General features: G+C 46.0%; 1 protein-coding gene across 3 annotated transcripts in view; it reads right to left on the bottom strand.

Annotated features, from left to right (window-relative positions):
- The window catches only part of LOC306808398 (vascular endothelial growth factor receptor kdr-like), a 127,559-nt gene that overhangs the window by 55,420 nt on the left and 49,496 nt on the right, over positions 1-22,643 (bottom strand). For all 3 annotated transcript variants that reach the window (XM_079318967.1, XM_079318966.1, XM_079318968.1), the window contains exons 4-9: positions 19,339-19,466; positions 14,515-14,674; positions 12,677-12,813; positions 11,102-11,273; positions 10,456-10,573; positions 7,922-8,097 (exon numbers count right to left, since the gene is read on the bottom strand). In XM_079318967.1, the coding sequence (XP_079175093.1) occupies positions 7,922-8,097; positions 10,456-10,573; positions 11,102-11,273; positions 12,677-12,813; positions 14,515-14,674; positions 19,339-19,466 (891 nt within the window). The remainder of the gene's footprint in view (positions 1-7,921; positions 8,098-10,455; positions 10,574-11,101; positions 11,274-12,676; positions 12,814-14,514; positions 14,675-19,338; positions 19,467-22,643) is intronic.

Raw genomic sequence — 22,643 nt, forward strand, 5'->3', positions numbered from 1 at the left:
AGGGCTGGCACCTGCTCAGAGTCCCCACTTCATCCTGAGGAGGAGTTTTGAGCCCAAATCCCCTCCTTTTTCTCTCTCACTGGGATTATTCACAAACCTTCTGGGGGTACAAATCCCTCTGCCAGCCCTGCCAGGGCAGCTCTCCCCATCCCCTTCCTCCCCTCTCCATCCCACTGTGTCTTCCCAACCCTTGGCCACAGCCCTCCCCAGGCTGAGCTCTCTCAAGCAGAAGCCAAAAAATCCTTAAAAGCTTTCTAGTCCCTGGCTGTGTGGGGAAGGCTTTAAATGTATCCAAATAAATGTTTTTTGGTCCTCTCAGGCTCCAAGTGTGGTTGTATCCCCAGCTTGCCTTGCAGAGGTGCAATTGCTGCTGTGAGAGCTGACCTGAATAACTAAAGGCTTGGCTGCTGCTGCACTGGGAAATGCAATCAAAAAGCACTTCTGCTTGCTGTGGGCTTCGAATTGATCAGCATTATGCAAATCTCACCTCCCTCTCTGCTGTTATCTCCAGCTTGTGGCATTAGGAGCTGATAATAGGCACAAGGGTTAGGGCAGGAACCCCTCTGCAAGGCTCTTCTCTCCCTAAATTCCCTGCAGGTGCCACCAGGGGTTCTACACCTGTCACCCAAATCAGCTTCCAAATATAGAGGACAGCACAGAGAAAATATCTCTGCATTCTGCAGAGAAACTTTGCTTTCCTTTCAGTGCCCTCTGACTGAACTGCTGTTTATGCACCTTCCCCACTCCCATTCAACGTGCTTCAGAAAATCTTTTCACATTAAGCACATCATTAAAATAACATAGAGAGGCCAGGGAAGCATTCATCTCCACCTGAGGTACTTTGCTGGACATGGGGCTTCATTAAAAACCTTGATGGAGTTGCAGCTTGTTTTCTATTTATCTTCTCTGTTTCCCAAACCCCCAAAAATATTTTCACTTGGGAGTTTTCTATCTGATGTTTGTACAGCACTTAGTGGAAATAAAAGTGAATATTCTGTATAGTGGAGAGGGAATTTCCTACTGCAGGTGAAATTTCCCCCAAAGTCAAACCCAAAATGACAAAATTGTCTGGGTTCACTGCACATTTCTTTCTTTTTATTAAAAGGGAAGACAAACACTGAGTGAACCAACCTGAAAACACAACTTTGGTTTCAGACTGACCACTGTGTTTGAGCCTGGCTGGTTGTGGCTGGGAGTTTTTCTGGTTTTTTTGCCTGTGTCACTTGTGGATGTCTCTCTCTTCCCAGAGCGGGAAGAAATCTCTTTTCCAGTGCTGTCCTAGAGCTGCCATTCACCCTCAATGAAAGGGTGATGAACCCTAAAACCCAAAAAAGGGTTTTTTTTAAAGCCCAAAAAAATGAGTTTCTCTCATCTATCTCTCCCCACCTTATTTTTGCCAGAGCTCAGAAGGAAATGTGTAATGAAGAGCTGCTCATTGTTAAGCAGAGCAGGCAGATTTCTAGGATTTTTCTCTTTGTCCCCTTTGCCTGTTTCCCAAAAATCAATTTATGTACCTACAGGTTGGCTGAGGGAAGCAGGAGCTGCCTCTTCTCCCCTCACTCTGGGTTTTGGGGGCTGCAAAGACATGACTTGAATCCTTCAGATCCTTCTGGCAAACTCCTTCCTCTTCCTAAAATTGCTTTGGCCACTTGCAGCAAAATGAAAATAGCTCATCTGACTTTTCCATCAGGGTCTCTCCTGGGAGCTGCAAGGGTTTGGATGATGGCAGGGAGAAAAACTCTTCAGGATTTGCTCAGGAAAGGGTTGCTGCAGCCTCCTTGTGCTGCTGCATTTTTCTTTCAAAAATCCCCCAGAAAAAGTTGTTTCTCCATGTTGTTTCATTCATGGGCTACAGACATTGTTCCCAGAGCCCAAGAAGAAAGCAAAGCCTTGGACTAGGAAACATGTTGGAACAGTGGCTGGCTGGGTTTTATTTTGGGATTTCTAGTTTAGTTCAGCTGGCCCAGGAGGTGGAAAATTCAGTTTTTTGTTTTGATTTCTCCTGAGTGGCTCATCCTCCAAGGAGCTGGTTAGGAGGTGGATGTTCTCCACAAAGGAAACCCAGCCCTGGCAGGACCCTGGGGAAGGGACAGCATCTGTGTGGCTTGAACATCAGCTGGATTTCACCAAGAATCCAAAAAATTCCTTCTCAGTGTTCAGCTGGGGGATTTCATGACCCTTCCAGGGATGTCCCCTGTGTCCTGCACTGGCTGTAGCTGGGATCCCCCACACTAAAATCACTTTTCCTCTGCCCTGGCACAGCCCTGATGCATTAACCTGCTCCCCAAGGCTCCTTCCCCTCTCCCTGCTCTGGCCTAGGGGAGGTGATGGAGTTTTGTTCTCATGGATCACCACTTATTTCCTGGCTTTTGTGCAGATCACTGGGGACTCCTTTGATGTCCACTCATCCCTTGCAAGCCAAGGAAGGTCAGGCACAGAACTGCCTTTGATTTTTTAAACCAAAATAGGAAGAGCTGGCCTGACTGCAGAGCAGGGCAGTGTGCATCACTCAGTGCTGAGGAGCTACTCCTGCCTGGTGACAAATCCAGGTGTGACCAGTCCCTGCATCCCTTTCATCCCAGTCCTTCCCAGGAGAAGGGGAATTCACAGCAGCCTGAGCTGCTGCCTGCTCTGGGGGTTTTTCTAGCCTTTAATCCTGATTTTCTTACAGAGACAACACAAGGACTCTACAAGGGAATGCAACTTCAGCTGGCTGGAGCAGCTGGAACCCAAAACAGTATTTGCTGGGAGAGCCTTGAGGGAGCACAGGAGAGAAACTCTGGGACAAAGAAGAAAGGCAAAGAGGGAGTTTATTCATCCCACTTTTGAATTAACTCGTGCTTCAGCCCTTCTCACTCCCCAGGTGGTGGCCAGAGAACACTGGCTGCTCCAAAAGGGCTCAGCAGGAGCAGATGAATTGGACAAGGGTGAGGATGAAACACAGTCTGCTTGCCCAGAAATAGATTTGAGGCTTGTTTATGTTTTGTTCTGAGTCTGCTTTGCACTCCAGCCTGGAATAACTCTCTTCTCCCACATTTCTCCTTCTCCTGGCTCAGATTTTCACCCACCAGCTGTTTGCTAGGATTGTTCCTTCTCCTTGCTCCCTCCCTGTCCAAATTCTGCAGGACATTATTTTCTTGAGGCTTTTCTCAATAAGAATTTAATCAAACAAAACAAAAACCACAGCAACCTGCCGCTCCTTGGGCAGTGTTTGATGTGTAAATATGTAAAGAAGGAGTGTTTTGAAAATGCAATCAGCTACCTCCTGGGGACCTGAGTCCTACAGTGAGCCAAGGTGACTCCACACTGAGACTTGTGCTCCTGCAAGAATAGATTCCGGCTGCAGTGGGAGCAGGGCTAAGCCTCTTCTCACAGAGCCATTTTTGGAATAGCAGCACCATTCTCCTTGCTGGATTTTGTTCTCCCAGTTCCCACCCTGCAGCTCTGGAGTAATTTGCCCATTTTGCTCCCTCTCCACTTGATCCTTCTGCAGGTGCTCCTCAGTTTTGGGGCCAAATCGAACTTTGGGGGAATAGTTCCTAATGTTTGACTCATCCCCATGGAGTGGGGCAGAATTTGGGATTTCTCCCAGTTAAATACCCAGGAGGTGACTCCAAGGAAAGCAGGGCAGGGCAGGAGAGACACTGCCCAGAGGGCTGATCTTGTTCTCATCCTGCTTAGAGGATTTTCCTCTGCTGCCACTATTAGTGAATAAAAGACACTGCCAGAATCAACACAGAGCAATTCGAGGGTCCAGCCCTGCTGCTGTTTATACTTTGTTTGTGAAAAACAACTCACAACCATTTTAACTCCAAAATTCCTCTGCAGCCAGCCCAGATATGCAGCTGATGGCTTTGTCACAGCCAGCTGAGTACCTGTGGCACATTAATGATGGATTGTTGTCAAGAGGCTCTCAGAAGAGAGGGCTGTGTGATTACTGATCATTTCTGCACTGCAGTGTCCCCAGGCAGCAACAGAAAACATTGAAATGGCATTTATCTCCTTATTCCAAAGCCTGGTTATGTAATTTTCCCCTCTTCTCTTTAACAGTGTGGATCAGAACTCACTCCCTTTCTTAGCCTCACCTCTGAAATGAAAAGCTGGCCCTGGATTTGGGGAGCAGTGCTGTTGTTCAAACAGAAATTGCTCCTCACTCTCAGGGTACCTGGTTATTACTCAGCAGGAGATTTATCAGGTGCAGGCTCCACCTTTAAACACCAAGCAAAACTGATACTCCATCCACTGCATCCACTTGAAGCCCAAGAGGATTTTTCCATCAGCTCCACTAATCCCTGTGTTCAAACCCCAGCTCCAGTAATTGCAGGCTGCCTCTGGTTCTGAACAGAGACATTAATCACACCTCCAGCTCAGAGGTAGTTTCATTCAGGTAATCTCTGCAGAAAGGGGCTACAAAAGTGTGTTTGGGTCTCCTTCTCTTGTCTCAGAGTCTGCAGAAGCTCTGAGCAATTTAATCTCTTCAGGTGTGATACCCAGATATCAGTCAGGATGGCTGGAGATAAAGTGCCAGCTTATTTGTGGAGAGTTAAGGGGAAAATTCCAATCTGCTTTCAGTTTGGTGCTTCAGAGTGTACTTGAAAGGAAAGCCCAGATCTGAAAAGCAGCTCCTGGAAAAGCTGTTCCTATCCTCTGATGGGAAGCAAGAGAGAAAGGGCAGTTTGGAGAAGCTTCAGGAGCCAAATTTCTGCCTTTTGGGCTTTACCCACGTGAATCTCAGTGAAATGAGTCTCTCCTGGGCTGAGTGCTTTACACAGAGCACATCAGGGTGGTGCTGCAGGGAAGAGCCTGGCTGAGATGGAATGATCCCTGAGTGTGCAGGGATGGAATGATACTGGGTGTGCAGGGATGGAATGATCCCTGGGTGCTCAGGATGGAATGATCCTGGGTGCTCAGGGATGGAATGATCCCTGGGTGTGCAGGGATGGAATGATCCCTGTGTGTGCAGGGATGGAATGATCCCTGGGTGCTGAGGATAGAATGATCCCTGGGTGTGCAGGGATGGAATGATCCCTGGGTGCTCAGGATGGAATGATCCCTGGGTGCTCAGGATGGAATGATACTGGGTGTGCAGGGATGAAATGATCCCTGGGTGCTCAGGGATGGAATGATCCCCTGGGTGCTCAGGGATGGAATGATCCCCTGGATGCTCAGGATGGAATGATCCCTGGGTGCTCAGGATGGAATGATCCCCTGGATGCTCAGGGATGGAATGATCCTGGGTGTGCAGGGATGGAATGATCCCCTGGATGCTCAGGGATGGAATGATCCCTGGGTGCTCAGGGATGGAATGATCCCCTGGATGCTCAGGGATGAAATGATCCCTGGGTGCTCAGGATGGAATGATCCCCTGGATGCTCAGGGATGGAATGATCCCTGGGTGTGCAGGGATGGAATGATCCCTGGGTGCTCAGGGATGGAATGATCCCCTGGATGCTCAGGGATGGAATGATCCCTGGGTGCTCAGGGATGGAATGATCCCCTGGATGCTCAGGGATGGAATGATCCCTGGGTGCTCAGGATGGAATGATCCTCTGGATGCTCAGGGATGGAATGATCCTGGGTGTGCAGGGATGGAATGATCCCCTGGATGCTCAGGGATGGAATGATCCCCTGGATGCTCAGGGATGGAATGATCCCTGGGTGCTCAGGATGGAATGATCCCCTGGATGCTCAGGGATGGAATGATCCCTGGGTGTGCAGGGATGGAATGATCCCTGGGTGCTCAGGATGGAATGATCCCCTGGATGCTCAGGGATGGAATGATCCCTGGGTGTGCAGGGATGGAATGATCCCTGGGTGCTCAGGATGGAATGATCCCCTGGATGCTCAGGGATGGAATGATCCTGGGTGTGCAGGGATGGAATGATCCCCTGGATGCTCAGGGATGGAATGATCCCTGGGTGCTCAGGATGGAATGATCCCCTGGATGCTCAGGGACGGAATGATCCTGGGTGTGCAGGGATGGAATGATCCCTGGGTGCTCAGGATGGAATGATCCCCTGGATGCTCAGGGATGGAATGATCCTGGGTGTGCAGGGATGGAATGATCCCCTGGATGCTCAGGGATGGAATGATCCTGGGTGTGCAGGGATGGAATGATCCCTGGGTGCTCAGGATGGAATGATCCCTGTGTGTGCAGGGATGGAATGATCCCTGGGTGCTCAGGGATGGAATCACCCCTGGGTGCTCAGGATGGAATGATCCCTGGGTGCTGCAGGAATTGCAGAATTCCTGATTCCTGGGTTCAGTCCAAACCCAAGCAAATCTTCCCTGCCTGCAGCCTCAACTTTCACCCAGGGCAGGTTTTCCCTGCTCTGCTCTCATTCCCTGGCTTTCTGTCACCAGAAAAGTGACATTCCCTCTGTGTTTTTCCTGTGCATCACCACAGGACCCCCCTGCAGCTGCTGAGAAATGGAGAGGGTTGCAATTAAACAATTATTGATGATTAAAGCTTTGCTGGGCTGAGCCTGGAAAGGCTGAGGATGAGCAGCACTGTGTGAGGGATGGGATGCCCCAAGCTTGGACACACCATGGCCATGAAAATCTTGTTCTGGGATGGTTGAATCCTGAAATAGCCTCTTGCTGACAGAAAAAGGCTTTGTTTGTTTTTGGTTCCCTGTTTGGGGAACAGCAGCTCCTCAAGGAAACGCTCCCTTCTGCACACAAACACCAATATTTACCTTGACAAGACAGTTTGTTATCATTCTTAATTTTCTCTTCCTCTGAACGTTTCCGTTCTCTGAAGAGGCAGCACCATTGTGTGGAAAAACAATCTCAAGTGGAGAAATTCTGCAGTTTAGCACGTTCCTTGTGCTCAGCTGAGCTGCAGGACCTGACCATGAGCAAGTTCTTGGCTCCCTCCTCTCCTAAATCACACATTAATTTCTGTCTTATTTCTGGTTTTTAACCTGTCACATCTTACTGAACATTTTTAATAGGCCAGATGTACCTTAGTGAAAAGTTCTCTATTTTTAGGCATTATTCCTTTCTGAAAGGTGAAATGAGAAAACCACAAGTGCTGGAAGCAACAATACATAAGTACATAAAAATTGGACAACTGAGAATATTTTTAGGTGTGAAGAGGGTAAGGAGAGAAGAATTCACCACAGAAAAGAGAGCAAACCTGTCTCAAGAACTACTCACCACCCAAGTGGAAAATACAAAGGGAAAGCAGAGCTAAATTCTGCTGAACTCCTACTTGGCCTCATAATTCCATCTCTGTTGCCAAATTCAATGGATTAAAAGAGGCAGTGGATGTGCAAAGAGACAATGTAGCTCTGCCCTGCATTATCCAGCCAGGGTGGCTCATAAATGGCATTCCAAAATCTATTTTCCCTCTAAGGCAAGTGAACTCTATTCAGTGCACACCAAGGTTTTCTCTAAATTCCCCTGGAAAGGAACCTGTCCCTCAAATGCTGCCAGCAGAGAAGTGATAGAGCAGAAAGCACAGATTTAGGAAGTGGATCTGGAGCAGGATGATGGACAGACATAAAAGCCAGGGCAGCTCCTTCAGTTCCTTCCCTCAGCCCCACTGGGACCCTTCCTGTCCCAGCAGATGTTTGCCCAAGCTTTGAAACCTCAAGGGATGAAACTTCCAGCTCTTCTCTTGGGAAACTGTGCCCCCAGTTCTGACACCTCTCTACTCCATATCCTCCCAAGCTCCTATAAAAATGTGATATTTCTCCTTTCCAGGCATTTCCACCTCCCTGTGAGGAGCCACTGTCCCAGGGGAGGGAACTGGAATGATTCAGGGTCACAGCAACTCCTCAGAGCAGCTGAAATGGAGGGTTCAGGGGTTCCTCAGGGTTCTGGGCAGTGCCAAACCCTAGCACTCATTCCTGCTGACCCACACAAAATGGGATAAATAACCCAACAAAAGGAATTAGACACAACAAGTGCTTACCTGTCACCACCAGCTGCATGGTGAGGTTTTTGTAGAGGCTGTATTTGGGGTTGCTCAGGACCATGGTGTAGTTCCCAGCATGTTTTGGTCTCACATCTCGTATTCCCAGCCTGTATTTCAGTGGGTCTGGCTCATAGCATGTGTGGTTGTCCTTGATCAGTTTGCCATCCTTGTACCTGTTTGGGAAGTTCCACCAAGGCTCATCATGTCCCTGTCATCCCTCAAAAACACACATTGCTAGGGTAAAAGTCATCCCAGCAAGGGAAATGCAGGTCTAGAGTCGCTGTTTGGATATTTATTCCTGTTATCCTTCCACACCAGAACTGATTCACATCTCCAGTGCTGTGGGATGGATTCATTCCACACAGGAAAATGGTGTTTTATTTTATCAGAAGGAACAGTGCCTCTCACATGCTCAATTATGACCTAAATGCCCCCAGATGAAGCAGGATGGGCAGCACCAAGCGTGGGAAATCATGGGACAGCAAAATGCATGTCACCAGTTTTAAATGAAGAGATTAATTCATCAGGATTATCTCTCAGGATGTCTCTGTGAGCCTTTACTGCTTCTGTTAAATTAAACTCTGTGGCCTGGAGAAGCTTGGTCCATAGGGAGGAATTCCCAGCCTGAAATATTCCTTCAGAACAGGAGGGCAGTGTGAGGATGAGGATGCTGCTTCTCAAGCTCACCCCACAGGCAGGTTTAGGGTTAGGAAACAGGCCAGGCTTTGCCACACACAGAGCTCTGGCCTTGGTGGAAGGATGCTGGGGCATCTCCCACTGCCTGAGGATGCTGGAAACTTCCTTTGCAGCCATAAAAACAACCATTCTGAGACCTCCAACATCAACAGCTGGGGCTCTGAGGGGAGGCAGCTCTGGTGGTCCAGGCAGCCACCAAAGAGCTCCAGGCTGAGCCCAGGAACAAAGACTTGGCAGGGAGAAGGGGTCAGTCCCCACTCCAGCTCCCAAAACATCCCCAACCCCAAATAACAGCAGCAATTAAAATCACTTCCTGGCACTGATTCCACTAAAATTAGAGGATTTCATGTTATTTCAGTTGTAATAAGATGCTGCAAGTGTTTAATTAGGAGCCTTTTGCGGCCTGCCAGGCTCTCAGCTGGCCAAGGACAGGTGCTCCAGGGAAATGCCACCTTCTCTGCCAGGACAGGCAGCCCCTGGCAGCTGTGCCATGGGATTTAATGCAGCTAAAGATGTAAAAGGAGAGAGGAGAAGAGGTGAAAAGGTAAAGAGAGACTTGAATGTCTCCTGGAGCTGCTGTTGTGCTGCCCCTCCTGCTGAGCAGATCCATTGCACTCCTGCTGGAGCCTTGATTTGCTCAGGAGGATTCACTGCAAGGATCTGCTGGCATAGGATGGGAGGGCATTATTTAAAAGTTCTGAACAAAAATAATTTCTTTTATTAAAAATATAAAATATGTCATTTTCCTGCTATCCCCTGCCCCCTTGCAGGCTGAGACTACTGCTGGGGTGAGCAGGAAATCCTTCCTGAGAGCTTTCACCTGGTATTTCCCAAATCATTCTGTGCCCAGGGAAAGCCAAACACACATTTTTCCTGCAAAGACCTTCCTTGTGTGGCTGGGAGAGGAAATTAGCCTGGGAATGAGGAGTGGCCCAGGAGCTTCCCAGAGCTCTAAGCGTTCCCTCCCTGCCCTGTGTGGTGAGAAATGGTGGGGATCTGCCCCAGACAGGGATCCCAAAGGAGCTCAGGCATTCCTGCTTCTGCTGGGGTGTGTTGGGTTGATGTGGCCAGAAATGTGGATTCTGTCACCATCTGTTAAACCAGATAGGGCAGTGACCCTTATGAGCGATATCTCCTGCTAATGGGCCATCTTTAAACCAGCTGGGCAATCATCTTTAACTTCCCACAGCCCATCCTCCCTCCAGGAGATATCTCCTGTTCATGGCCACTGAGTCCCAGGGCATGACTGATAAAATTCCATCATCCCACTGGGAGATGCCCCAGCCAGGGGAGGAGCCAAGCCTTTCCTACCCAGAGAAAAACTCAGATTTTGGACACCAAGGCACCTTCTTTCCACTGCATTCCAGAGGAAAACCAGACCCTTCCACATCATCCCTGCACCTTCAAAGGAAACTGCACCTTCTCCAGGAGCACTGCTCCAGCTGAACCACATCTGCCACTGCAGGAGGATGCAGCCACCATTGAATGGGACTGCTGCCACCACCCTGACTGACTGACGGGTGTCAGCTTGGATTCTGACTCTGGCAGGGTTGGGATTGTTCTTTGTAATACTGCATTTCTATTTTAATTTTTCTAGTAAAGAACTGTTACTCCTAATTCCCCTATCTTTTCCTGAGAGCCCCTTAATTTCAAAATGATAATAATTTGGAGGGAGGGGGTTTACATTCTCCATTTCAAAGAGAAGCTTCTGTCTTTATTGGCAGACACCTGTCCTTCAAACCAGGACATGGGGACACTCAGGAATGGTGGGGATCTGCTCCAGACAGGGATCCCAAAGCAGCTCAGGCACTCCTGCTCTTTTTGGGGACACTCACCAGGTGACAATGGGCCGAGGGAAGGCGTCCACCTTGGCAGCCAGTTTGAGGGACTTGTGTCCTGAGATGATCTCGTAGTAAGGTCCTTTCTTGTATGAGACTGTCATGTAGGGTTTTTCTGGGGGGAGAAATGAGCAGGGAGAGCTTGGAATGACAGCTCTGCCCCAGGACAGAGCTCACACCTGGCATTGCTCTGTTCCCACAGGGTTTTTTTTTTTCCACTACAGAACCTGCACAGAACCAAATGGACGAGGCTGTTCCCTCAGCTCCCCAGTGCAGCCCAGCCTCAGCCACCAAGGGCTGTTCCCACTCAAAGGAATTCCCATGGAAAGCAGAAGACGTGCCCCTGCACTGCCCCTGGATCAGTGTGGGAAATGCCTGGGACAACTCCTGTCCATGTGGAGCCAGGATGGATTTTCCTGATCCTCAACAACCACCTTTTCCAAAGAGTTCAGCTCCCTCAGGCACCCCAGAATCCAGAAATTCCCTCCCAGCCTCCATCTAAATGTACCCCTTGAATTTACTTGAACACATGGGAGCTGACTCTCATTGACTAATTAGAGGATGTAGGTGATTAATGGTTGACTTTCTCCCTAATTGCAACAGATTTGGCAGCCTGGCATTGTCCTGTGAGCTGGGCACTCACCATACACGGTGACAGTGACATTGGCCTCCAGCCTGGTCACTGTCTCTGTCTCATTGAATGTCCTGCAGATGTACAGGCCCCCATCCTCCACGGTGACATTCTCAATTATCAGGCTGCTGCCCACTTTGTACACAACATCACTCCTGTCCATGTTTCTCTTGGGGTGAGGGTGCTGGGAATCACAAAAAAAAAAAAAGTCAAAAAACAGCAAAAACTGGATTTTGGTGTTCACCCTTTCAAGGGCTGCCAGGAAAGGAAAGCAGTGATTCAAACCATCACATCTCCCCTTCAATGAAATAAATAATATAAAAGGCAGATCAGCAGGAAGAGCTCTTGTGTGAAGTTTCATTATCAAGTCTAGTAAGAGAGAGAAGCAGAGTGGAAATGTGGCACTTTGGACTGAATTTTGGGCAGGTAAACAAGGGGATGCATCCCAGCCCACATCCCAAAGATCTCAGGGAAAATCTGCAGGGTCAGAGCTGTGCTCCCAGCATTTGGGTCTGAGATTTTTGAATTTATTTTGGTCACAGTCAGTATTTTTTCTGTATTAAAAACCTCCTGCTTTCTCAAAGAAATATATTATGACAGAAATGTAATATATTATGACAGCCAAGTGCCAATGCAAATTCCTGGGGAATATTAGAAAGCATTATCGTTTTCGATGAGATTTTTGATCCCAGAGATTTGGCCAAGGAGTTTTGCATTTATAATGTTAGAAATATAAGGAGAGTTCATAGGAAAAGAAATCTTTTCCACCATATGGAGTTCAAGAAACCAAATTCAGTAACACTGTAGTGGTTGGACCTCTACAAATTCTTTGTTATATTTTTTGTAGTTTCCTCACTGAAACCAACTGAGAAATTCTTTTTTTTAAAGGAAACAAATAAAAACTAATTGGTTTTTATGAATCACATTTTGCACCTTCCCAGAAAACTTCCCAAATGTGTATTTTTCTGAACTAAACAGAAAAAACCCCCCCCAATTATTTTAATTCTTAGCACCAAACAGACCCAAGAGTATAATCTCAGACAAATGAACTGCTTTGGGAAATGATCCGCCTCTGATTTTTTTTAGCAGAAGTGAGAGGGTTTGGTACCTCAAATGTTCAATCTCTCACTTATTTCTACTTCACATTTGGCACTTTTGTGTTGTAACCACAGAAAGCTCAAGACTCAGAATTTACATTTCATTCTTTGAGGACAATTTCCACAGGTTCAGTTGTGTTTTCCTTTGCTTTTTCCTCCTTCATAAATACCAAAATAGAGATTGACAGCTTACAACCTGCATTTCAGACTTGCCACTTGAGACAGTCAGGACAGAAAGGATGAAGGAATTTTTTTTCCCCAAAAGAAGGAAACACTCCTGGATTTTCTTGCCAGGGATTCTTTAGTGAGATTTGCAGATTCAAGAAGAGCAGAGAAATTGTAGATTTTTCAGTTTTAGATTAATCCAAACACGAAGCTCAATCAATTCCAGGCTTATAAATGGTGGATAATTTCAGAGTGAGCAATACTAGGGTTTTTCCAGCCCTGTGAATTTTGGGAAGAGGGGGATGCAGGTGTCCCAAGCACTCACTGTGCCTCGGGGGCAGGTCCAGGTGAGCTCGATGCGCCCGTTGAAGAATGTCTCTGCTTTGCACTCCAGCCTGAGGGTTTCTCCAACCAGCAGCTTCCTGGCACTTGCCCTCAGGGTCAGGTTCTGGATTCTGCTCTCTGCAATGGGACAGGCACACTGTGAGCAGCAGCACAACCTGTGCCAGTCCCTGACCCCACAGCACACTCAGGAGTGGCTGCTCTGCCACGGCTCCAACCCACTCTGCAGCTCCACAGAAAACTTCCCAAAGTTTTCAAAGTTTTCCCCCTTTTGGGGACCTCAAAATGAGAGGATCCACTTCTGTTGGATATGAAATGTGCTTCTCCTGCCCAGCTCCCTTTCCTTACTGAATGGGATCCCCAAATCCATAAATGCAATCCTCCAATCCCTAAATCCCCACATCCTGGAATGGGATCCCCAAATCCCCAAGTAGGATCCTCCAAATCCCCAAATGGGATCCCCCAATCCCTAAATGGAATCCCCAAATCCTGGAGTGGGATCTCCTAATCCTTGAATGAGATCCCAAGATCCTAGAATTGGATCCCCCAGTCCCTAAGTGGGATCCCCAAATCCTGGAATGGGATTCCCAAATCCCTGAATGGTATGCCCCAATGCCCAAATAGGATCCTCAAATCCTACAATGAGATCACCAAATCCTGGAATGGGATCCCCCAATCCTAGAATTGGATCTCCCAGTTCCTAAGTGGGATGCCTAAATCCCCAAATGGGATCCTCCAATCCCCAGATAGGATCCCCAAATCCTGGAATGGGATTCCCCGATCCCTAAATGGAATCCCCAAATCCTGGAATGGGATCCCCAAATGCTTCAATGGGATCCCCAAATCCCCAAACAGGATCCTTGAATCCCTAAATGGGATCCCCCAATGTTTTGCTCTTACTCATTTATCAATGCCTTAAATACATCAGCTCTGAACTCCCATCAGTTTTTGGTGCCCAGTACCAAAACCACACCTGAGCACTGACAGTAACACAAAAAAAGGGATTTCCTGGGTCCTCTTGAGCTGCAGAGGAATGGCCTAAGAGGTTTTTTGTACGTTTGCATTCATGATTTTAATAAAAAATTACTCCAACAAGAAAAAAAAAAAAAAAAAAGAGGGAGATTTGCAGGATTTTATTTGGCTGCCACACAAATTTACAAGCCTGTTGTTCAAAGTGAGTGCTGATTGTATAGAAGGATGCCATGAGCTAATGGAAATGAAGTGTGAGTAAATAGAAGATATATGAGGAGATAAAGAACATGCATGAAAAACAATAGAAAAATAAATTCTAATTGGTTTCATATAAATGCCCAGCACTCAAAAATTTACTGTTTAGTTGGTTCAAATTCCGATTTTAATTATGAGCTGAAGCTCAGCTGTAAATCCAAGGGAAATGGTGTAGTAAATCACCAAGAGAAAATCTATAAAAAGCAAAGATGTGAATTAGCAGAGTAGTGAGATTTTTATGGGATAATCACACGTGGGTAATGACCAGAAGCAAAAGGAAAGCTGCTGTTTTAAAGCAGTTGCTTTAATGTAAATACAGCTCAATCCAAGCAAATAAAGCCTTGGTGGGGCTTGAATAAAACACTCCTGTTTTGTACCACCTCAGCACTTGGTCATTTTTCAAAACCAGGAGTGGCTCCAATCCAAGTTCTATTGAATAGGAGGGGAAAAAAAAAAAAAAAAGAAAAAAAAGGAGTTTACTTTTAACATTCCAGCTTGGACTAGCTGCAGATGCAGCCCAGGGAGATGTCTCAGACACGAGTGAGGCTGAGCAGGGGATGGCACCAGGAGCTCTGTGTGCTCCTGGACACTCACCCAGTCTCTGGGCCACGTAGTAGGAGTTGAAGATGCTGCCATTGACATGGGCTGAGCACATGAGGATGCCAGAGGGCACAAAGGAGTGGGAGGGGATGACAAAGCCTCTCTTGGGGTCCCACTGCATCTTCTTGAAGCTGATCTCTGCAGAAGAAGGGTACTGCAAGGGAAGAGAAGGGGTGAGAGTCACCTTGGAGCTAGGGTGAGTGCTTTAGGGGCAGGGCAGGGCTTGGAGCTGCCCCAGGGCTTGGGGGGCTCTAGAGCATTGGTCTGAACCTCAGAGATCCAGATCTCACAGGTCTGAGTCTCACAGATCTGAATATCACAGATCTGAATCTCACAGATGTGAATCTTACAGATCTGAACCTCACAGATCTGAACCTCACAGGTCTGAATCTCAGAGATGTGAATCTCACAGATCTGAATTTCACAGGTCTGATCTCACAGATCTGAATCTCACAAATGTGAATCTCACAAATCTGAGTCTAACTGATCTTAATCTCACAAATCTGAATCTCACAGACCTGAATTTCACAGATCTGAATCTCACAGATATGAATTTCACAAATCTGAATTTCATCTGTCTCACAGATCTGAGTCTCACAGGTCTGAATATCACAGATATGAATCTCACAGATGTGAATCTTACAGATCTGAACCTCACAGATCTGAATCTCACAGGTCTGAATCTCAGAGATCTGAATCTCACAGATTTGAATCTCACACATGAGTCTCACAGATCAGACTCTCACAGATTTGAATCTCACAGATCTGAACCTCACAAATCTGAATCTCACAGATCTGAATCACACATCCAAATCTCACAAATCTCAGCAGCAGCCTGAGCAAACAGAAAAAAAAACAAAAACCAAAACCAAGGCAGAAGTGACAGAAACTCAGCACTTGGGCATCCAGTTCAGGAGTCCCAGTCCTCTCAGGTCTCGTGTGGGACCCATTTCCCTCATCCCTCCTCTGGAAATCATTATGCCCATCTTCTATGAGTTTTTTGGGTGATCTTTTTGGAGGTGTTTCCTCCCAGCCACCACACATTTTCCTCTTTGTACTTTAAGAACGTGTGTGAAGTTAGACCCTCCCAAAATCAGAATGATTCACTATCTCATCTTAGCTAACTTATCTACAAGGTCTGTGGGCACTGCCCAGGTTCTCTCCAGCCCACAGAAAAGGGGGAGACACTCTCAGAACACCCCATGGATTTCCAACCTGGGTGATTTAGGAGTGTAAATCACAGAAATGAAGGCACTTCTTGTCTTAAATTCATAAATACTTGTAATGTTCTGAGATTCTTGAAAAAACACCCTCAATTCTGCTTATGAAGAAGAAGTGAGAATAGAAAATGTGGAAAATAAACTAAAGCAAAAATTAAATGAGAATAAACCCTCCTATGTCCACCCTTGAACAACACGAGTGTTGAGCAGCTTGGCTTTTATTAGGAGAATAATCAGTTTATTCTTATTAACACACAGGAAAATCCTCTATTTGCTAGAGGGAATGTAATTTACTTTCCAAAAATTTTGAAAATCCTGGATTATAATGTACAAAAGAACTAAGTGAAATTAAAGAGCTGACTGGATTGCCCCATTTCAGGTGTTTGCAGGTGGGGAAGGGAAGCACAGGCAGCTCTGGATTCCCCAGCAGGACACAGGGAGGCTCTTTAGGACTGAGGATGCTCTTTGGGATGTTGAGATCACTTCTGCCCAAAAAATTAAAGGTTTGGGCAAACCTCAGTGTGCCTGCAGCAACCTCATCACAATTAAATTTATTTGTTTCTCCCTCCTCCTCCTCCTCCTCCTCATATCCTGGCTGCTCAAAGGTGAGGCAAGAGGAGTTTTTCCTTTTCAGAGAGACCCTGCTTTATCTTTGGGAGCTAACCAAGGGGCTGAAAGCAGGAATTTCACCCTGATGGAAGAGTTTGGCTCCAATTCCTGTTGTGTGCAGCTCCTGTTTGTCTCCCAGCAGTCAGGACTCTGGTTTGGCAGGGCAGCTTAAATTGGGTTCAGTTGAAACAATTCTCCTGTTCCACACAGCTTGGGGCTCTGGACACACAAGTCTGGCCTTGGTTTGGGTCAATTGTTACAATTCCAGCACGGAGCAAACCCAAAGGAACTGTGGTGATGCTGCATGGGGAAGGGGGGACAGCCAGACAGTTGCTGTCTTTTGGAGCAACATCTCTTCTGACAGCAGCAGGGAAACAGCATTTCTTGTAAATGCTTTTGAAATAATCAAGCTGTGGCATCTCTGTTTAGAACAGGAAAAATAGGAAAAAAATTACAGAGAGAGGCCTGGAACCTCAGGCTTTATAATGCTTAGCACTCATGAAGGTCAAAGCTGGAAGTGGCAAACACACACTGAACCAGATCAGTGACTAAACAGATCTGACATGACTGAAAAAGCTCTTTTTGCCCTGAATTAAAATCATGTTAAGCAAATTAAAAGCCTGAGCTGTGTGTCTTAGCCTGAGTTTGTTAATAACAAAGATGATATATTGAGATAGCTGGGATCTGCTTAGCATAATGAGGCACCTTTCTCTGAGCATGTTTAAAGAGACTGCAATGATTTTAAAGTATAATGGTAACACAAGGAACTTAATTTACGGTGGCAAAGAGTCAATTTTCCACAAGAATAATAAAAGCTGAACTTCAGGGTTTGGCAACTCTGTTCCCCCATGCCTGGGGGAAGGGGGAAGGAAAAATAACCCTGCTCAGGAGGCCCTTTTCAACACCACACACAGATGAAACATCTTCATAAAATATTCACAAATACCTATTTAAACAATCAAACAAAAAAGCGTCAATGCTGCTTGAAGGAAATCACAGTGGCTTTCCTCCCTTTGAAGTGTTGTCCTCCCTCTCCAGTTGTCTCTTGGAGATTAAATTTGGAAGCAGAGGATGTTCTAAATTAGTCTGATGGCCTCACTCACCTCTCCTCCCCCACGCTCACCTCCTGCCCTGCTTCCTCCCAGCACTGTGCTGGTGCCTTTGGATTTTAGATTTTCTATTTTTCAAATGCTGCACTGCATTAGGGTATAACTCTGAACTCCATACAGAGTGTTAGTTAACTGTCTCCACATTTTGGTTAAACAAAATAATCCCTCTAGGCCTGAAATCCAAGGACACTCCACTGCTTCAGGACCCAATAATATCAACAAAAGTGAACTGGGGTCAGCAAACTGGGGGAATGCATATTCATTGCATGAAATAAATTCATTACCAGGGGTAATTGGAGGATTATCACTTATATATGGACTAAACTTTTAATTGTCTGAGAAGCTCATGACCATGATCCAGCTTGGGTGTATCTTTTGACTGCTGTAAGCTTTTGACTGCCCAAGGTGAACCTTTAATAAATCTCCACTTTATCCTCTGAATGTTGCCCAGCCTCTGTTCTAGGCATCAATGGGATTCCCAGCCAGGGCCAAGCCAGCTGTGCCACCCACAGCTGGAACCCAGAGCTTCCCAAGGCTCCAGGTCTGTGTTGATGTGGCCAGAAATGTGGATTCTGTCCCTATCTGCTGCAGCCAGGTGTGGCAGTGACCCTGATCTCCTGGCGCGTATTATCTGCTAATGGGCCATCTTTAAACCAGCTGGGCAATCATCTTTATCTTCCCACAGCCCATCCTCCCTCCAGGAGATATCTCCTGTTCATGGCCACTGAGTCCCAGAGCATGACTGATAAAATTCCATCATCCCACTGGGAGATACTCCACCCAGGGGAGGAGCCAAGCCTTTCCTACCCAGATAAAAACTCAGATTTTGGACACCAAGGCACCTTCTTTCCACTGCATTCCAGAGGAAAACCAGACCCTTCCACATCATCCCTGCACCTTCAGAGGAAACTGCACTTTCTCCAGGAGCACTGCTCCAGCTGAACCACATCTGCCACTGCAGGAGGATGCAGCCACCATTGAATGGGACTGCTGCCACCACCCTGACTGCAGAGCTGGAGCTCTGTCCCAGCCCCTGTGATTCCATCAGCTGCTCCTAAGAGAAGGGGACATGGAGCTGCCACGAGGAGTAGAGGTGCTGAGCCCCCTCTGTGCCAGGTCCAGAGCAGCCCATCCCCCACAGCCCCTCCAGAACTGGAAAGGGGGCACAGGACGAGCTCCTGCTCCCTTTAGGGTTTCCTGAGCTGTCAGACTGGATAGGCACAGAATCCCTGTTGTGAAAAGAGGGTTGGAGCCAGGAGACCTCACTGCTCCTCACTCCATGGAGAGCAGTTCTGGAGCCCTTTAAATGAGTGACTCTATCAATCAAATGAGTGACTCCAGCCCTCAAATCTCCATTTGTAGTATCCCAAGCAGTCTTGGCCTGCACAGACCATGCTGTCACCTTGGCTTTCAGGTGAACTGCTGCCAGAGGGGTGGATGCTGGAGCCATCTATTCCCAAAGATGAAACTTGGTTTGAATTGATGAAATGAAGCAAAAATGGGCAATTGTTCTAAGGAGGTCCAAGGCATAGAAAACCTTTCAGGGAGAGCCAGGTGCTATAGAAAGAATTTTGAAGGAAAATAGTGCTTTGTCATCTACCTCTGCCAATTTACAACACCAAGCCACAACATAAAAAAAAAAAAAAAAAAAAAAAAAAAAAAATAGACTCAGCCTAATCCTCAAAAAATCTTTTTACCCAGTTCAACAGTAACATACTGCAAGAACAGGTTCTGGATTTTCAGTGTCTTTGCTATTTTTAATGGAATTTACCAGCTTTATACATTTTGAATAACAACTTAGTATTTAGTATCTTATCACATACTTAAGTTTCTGTTTTGCCTCACTTTGTTGGAAGCCCAGACCTTGAATCATCTCTTACCTGGGTGAGCTTGGGTCTGATGTCTGGTGAGGTGACCCTGCAGGGGACCACCACTGTTTTCTTATCATCCATGATGTAGATGATGGCAGGGTGCTCCTTGTGCATCTCCACAAATGGATTCCTGTAGTCTGCAGGAAAAGAACATGGATTTGGAAAGTTTAGTGTGAGCATTGAGCTGCCCAGAAAGGCTCCATGGGGTCAGAACATCCAGTGACAACCTGCCCCTGTCACACAGGGGTTAAAACCAATGAGCAATTCCTTGGATTCAGCCCCAAGTTCCTCCAGGAATTGCCCAGAATGGGACATGGCATTCATGGATTGCCAGCTCAAGATATTTCTGGGATTTGGGAGTGCTCCTGTCCTTCACCTGGGGATATCAACATGGATTTCAGACTTTGCTTTAGGAATGTCATGGACATTCCCAAGTGTTGTCACCTGGAATTAATCCTCAGGGGATCAGCAGAGCTGGAGCTACACAGCTCAGCCCAGTTTCACTCCCACCACACCAAGCAGGGATGGGCACAGCAGAGTGGCCCTGCTGCCTTTTGAGGGGTCTGAGCTCCATTTCAGCCTTAAGAACTGGGAATTTTGTCCTCAGCAGAGAAAAAAACCCAGGGGCTTCACCAGGAGGACAGCAAGTGTGTGTGGCAGAAAGGCCACGAGTGAGATGATGATGATGATGATGATGATGATGATGATGTTTTACAAGAGGAACTCAGGGCACTGTGAAAAAAAAAAAAAAAAAAAAAAAGAAAGTGGGATTTGTGTGTATGGACATGAACACTGTACCCAAAGCACATAAAACCCCCAAATCTGGGTGATTTCTCTAATTTCTAGTGCTGTCTTTCAATGCCTGATTTTCTTCCATGCCTTTGGTTTATTCTGGCTGTGCTTTGGTGTAAGGGCATTGCAGGAAACGTTATGTGAGAGAGATTAATTCAAATTAAAACATCAGATCTCTAATCTCCCCATATTTAGGAAATTTCAGATACACATCTGAACTTTCTGGTCAGGCAGGCCCTGGTTCTAATCAATCCTTGAGCTGAGAAATCTGATCTTTGAACCACAACTCTGTAGCTTGGTCCAAGCCCCAAAACAAATAGGAAATATTTCTATTCCAGTCCAGTGTCTTGTGCACTTTCCCAAAAATGCTAAATTCTCCTGTTGAGTCACATTATGAAAATGTGTTTAGTGGTCATCCCTGAGCTGTTTAATCCTTCTGCAGCCTTGCTCTCCAGTGGAGCCACACTGGGAGCTATCAAATGTGGCAATATTTTTATTTTTATTCTAATTAAAAGAAGACACTGGATAATTAAAAAGAGATCTTTGGGTTATCTGTGATAAGAAAAAGCAGAAAAAGTAAAATTTTGTGTATTTGCAACAAAGTGCAAAAAGGTGTCAGGGGAAACGTAACCACAATTCTTTCTTGTATTGTGGAGAAAAGGAAAAAACAAGGAATGTGCCATGTGACAGGGGATGGAAAAGGTTATGGGATGGATGGATGGATGATGGATGAAGATACAGGCCAAGAGGAAATTGGCTGGAAAAAAAAAGGAGCTTCCTGATATCAAACTATTCACAAATCAGGACCCAGTTTTGACTGAAAAGATGGAAGCACTAAATTTAAAACTATCTCTGACAGTATTTTTTGAAAGAATTTCAGAATGTCACTGTTTGTTTAAGAAGTAACATAAATCAAAAGAAGGCAGCTAAGCAAATATGAAATAATCCTAAAATGCAGGAAAATATTGAACTGTGCAATAATTGATGCATCTTAGTCAAAAGAGAATAAAATGCCTCAAAAGTATTTCCTGCTCAGGAAAGAAATATAATTATTTAACCCCATTCTCCACCATCTTTCCCAACCTCCAAGACTCATCTGTACCAAACTTTCAGATTCACAAGAGACCTAAAATTAATCTACCTTTCCTCAGCTGCAAATAGGAGAGGTATGGTTCTGCTGATCCACCTAATGGAAGGGAGCAGGGATTTCCAGGGTATGTGACAGAAGCTGTTTTTCAGCCCTAATTGATTTTTAATAGCAGCCTGCTCCTGAATTACCACATGGCCAACCAGGGGCTGCAGATAAACTGTCCCAGATAAGCTACAACCTGAAATGGAAGCCAAACTAGATAAATCTGGCATTCTACATTCACTCTGTGAAATCTTGATGGCATCTTAAAGTCAATCATTGAACAGCAGCAAGAGGCAGTTTGTGGGTGATAAAGATTGGGAAAAGGGAAGGATGGATTCAGCTGCTGCGGTTGTTAATCACTTGTGGGTGTTTGGTCTCCTGGGCATCATTCTCACTGTGTTAAAAAACAAAAAATATAGAGAAAAAGGTTTTCTGTTTTATGGGTTCACCAAAAATTGAGAGAAAATATTTTCTGTTTTATGGGTTGATCAAAAATAGAGAAAAAAGTTTTCTATTTCATGGGTTCTCCTCTTTGCTAAGCCAGTGGGGGTCCTAGAGGAAATGGCTGTGATTTGTGTTATCTCAGTGATTTTTGTTATCTCAGTGACTTATCTCAGTGCTTTTTGTTCTCTCAGTGATTTGTATTATCTGCTTTGTCCAGTTTATACCCAAGCCTGGAGAGTTCTCTGCCTATGAGAAGGTTTTTCCCTCCCTGTGTCCAACTGCAACATCAGAACAGGTGGGGATACCTGTGGGTGGGATATTTGTGTGTGGGATTCTGTCCCAGGCTTTGTTTCCCTCCCTAACTGTGGAATTCTGTGCAAAAGGAAAAAAAACCACAATGCCATAGAATCCCAGAATGGGATTAAATGGAACTTTAATGGGATTAATGGAACCTTAAATCCCATCCTGTTCCACGGTGGGACCCCTCTCTCCATCCCAGCTTGCTCCAAGCTCAATCCAACCTGGCCTTGGACACTTCCAGAGATGGGACAGCCTCGAGTATCTCAGTCAAGAAGCACTAAAGAGCCCCAGTGTTGGATCCAGTGAGTCAGGGGATTCTCTGAATTCTTCAGGGAGAAATCAGAGTGCAGGGGTTGAACTAAAGCCTTTGGGTGGATTGAAGTACATTAACCCACTCACACATAAAGCAGACATTTAAGTTAGTAAGTTAGTAAGTTTTAGGGTGATACTAATGCTTTTAATAAGTGAAAGGTTTCAAATGCCACAGTGACAGTGAGAGTTCTAGTGAAGGTTGAAACACACTGATATCCTCAATAGAGGCTCCAGGCCCAGAGCTGTAGACAGGACTTAGACACAACAGAGCTACAGTAAGAATATTGCTGACATTTTTAGATAGAACAAGATAGATTGTATGACTAGTTCTATA

This window comes from Erithacus rubecula (genome assembly GCF_903797595.1).
Source record: "Erithacus rubecula genome assembly, chromosome: 15".
Classification (NCBI taxonomy): Eukaryota; Metazoa; Chordata; class Aves; order Passeriformes; family Muscicapidae; genus Erithacus; species Erithacus rubecula.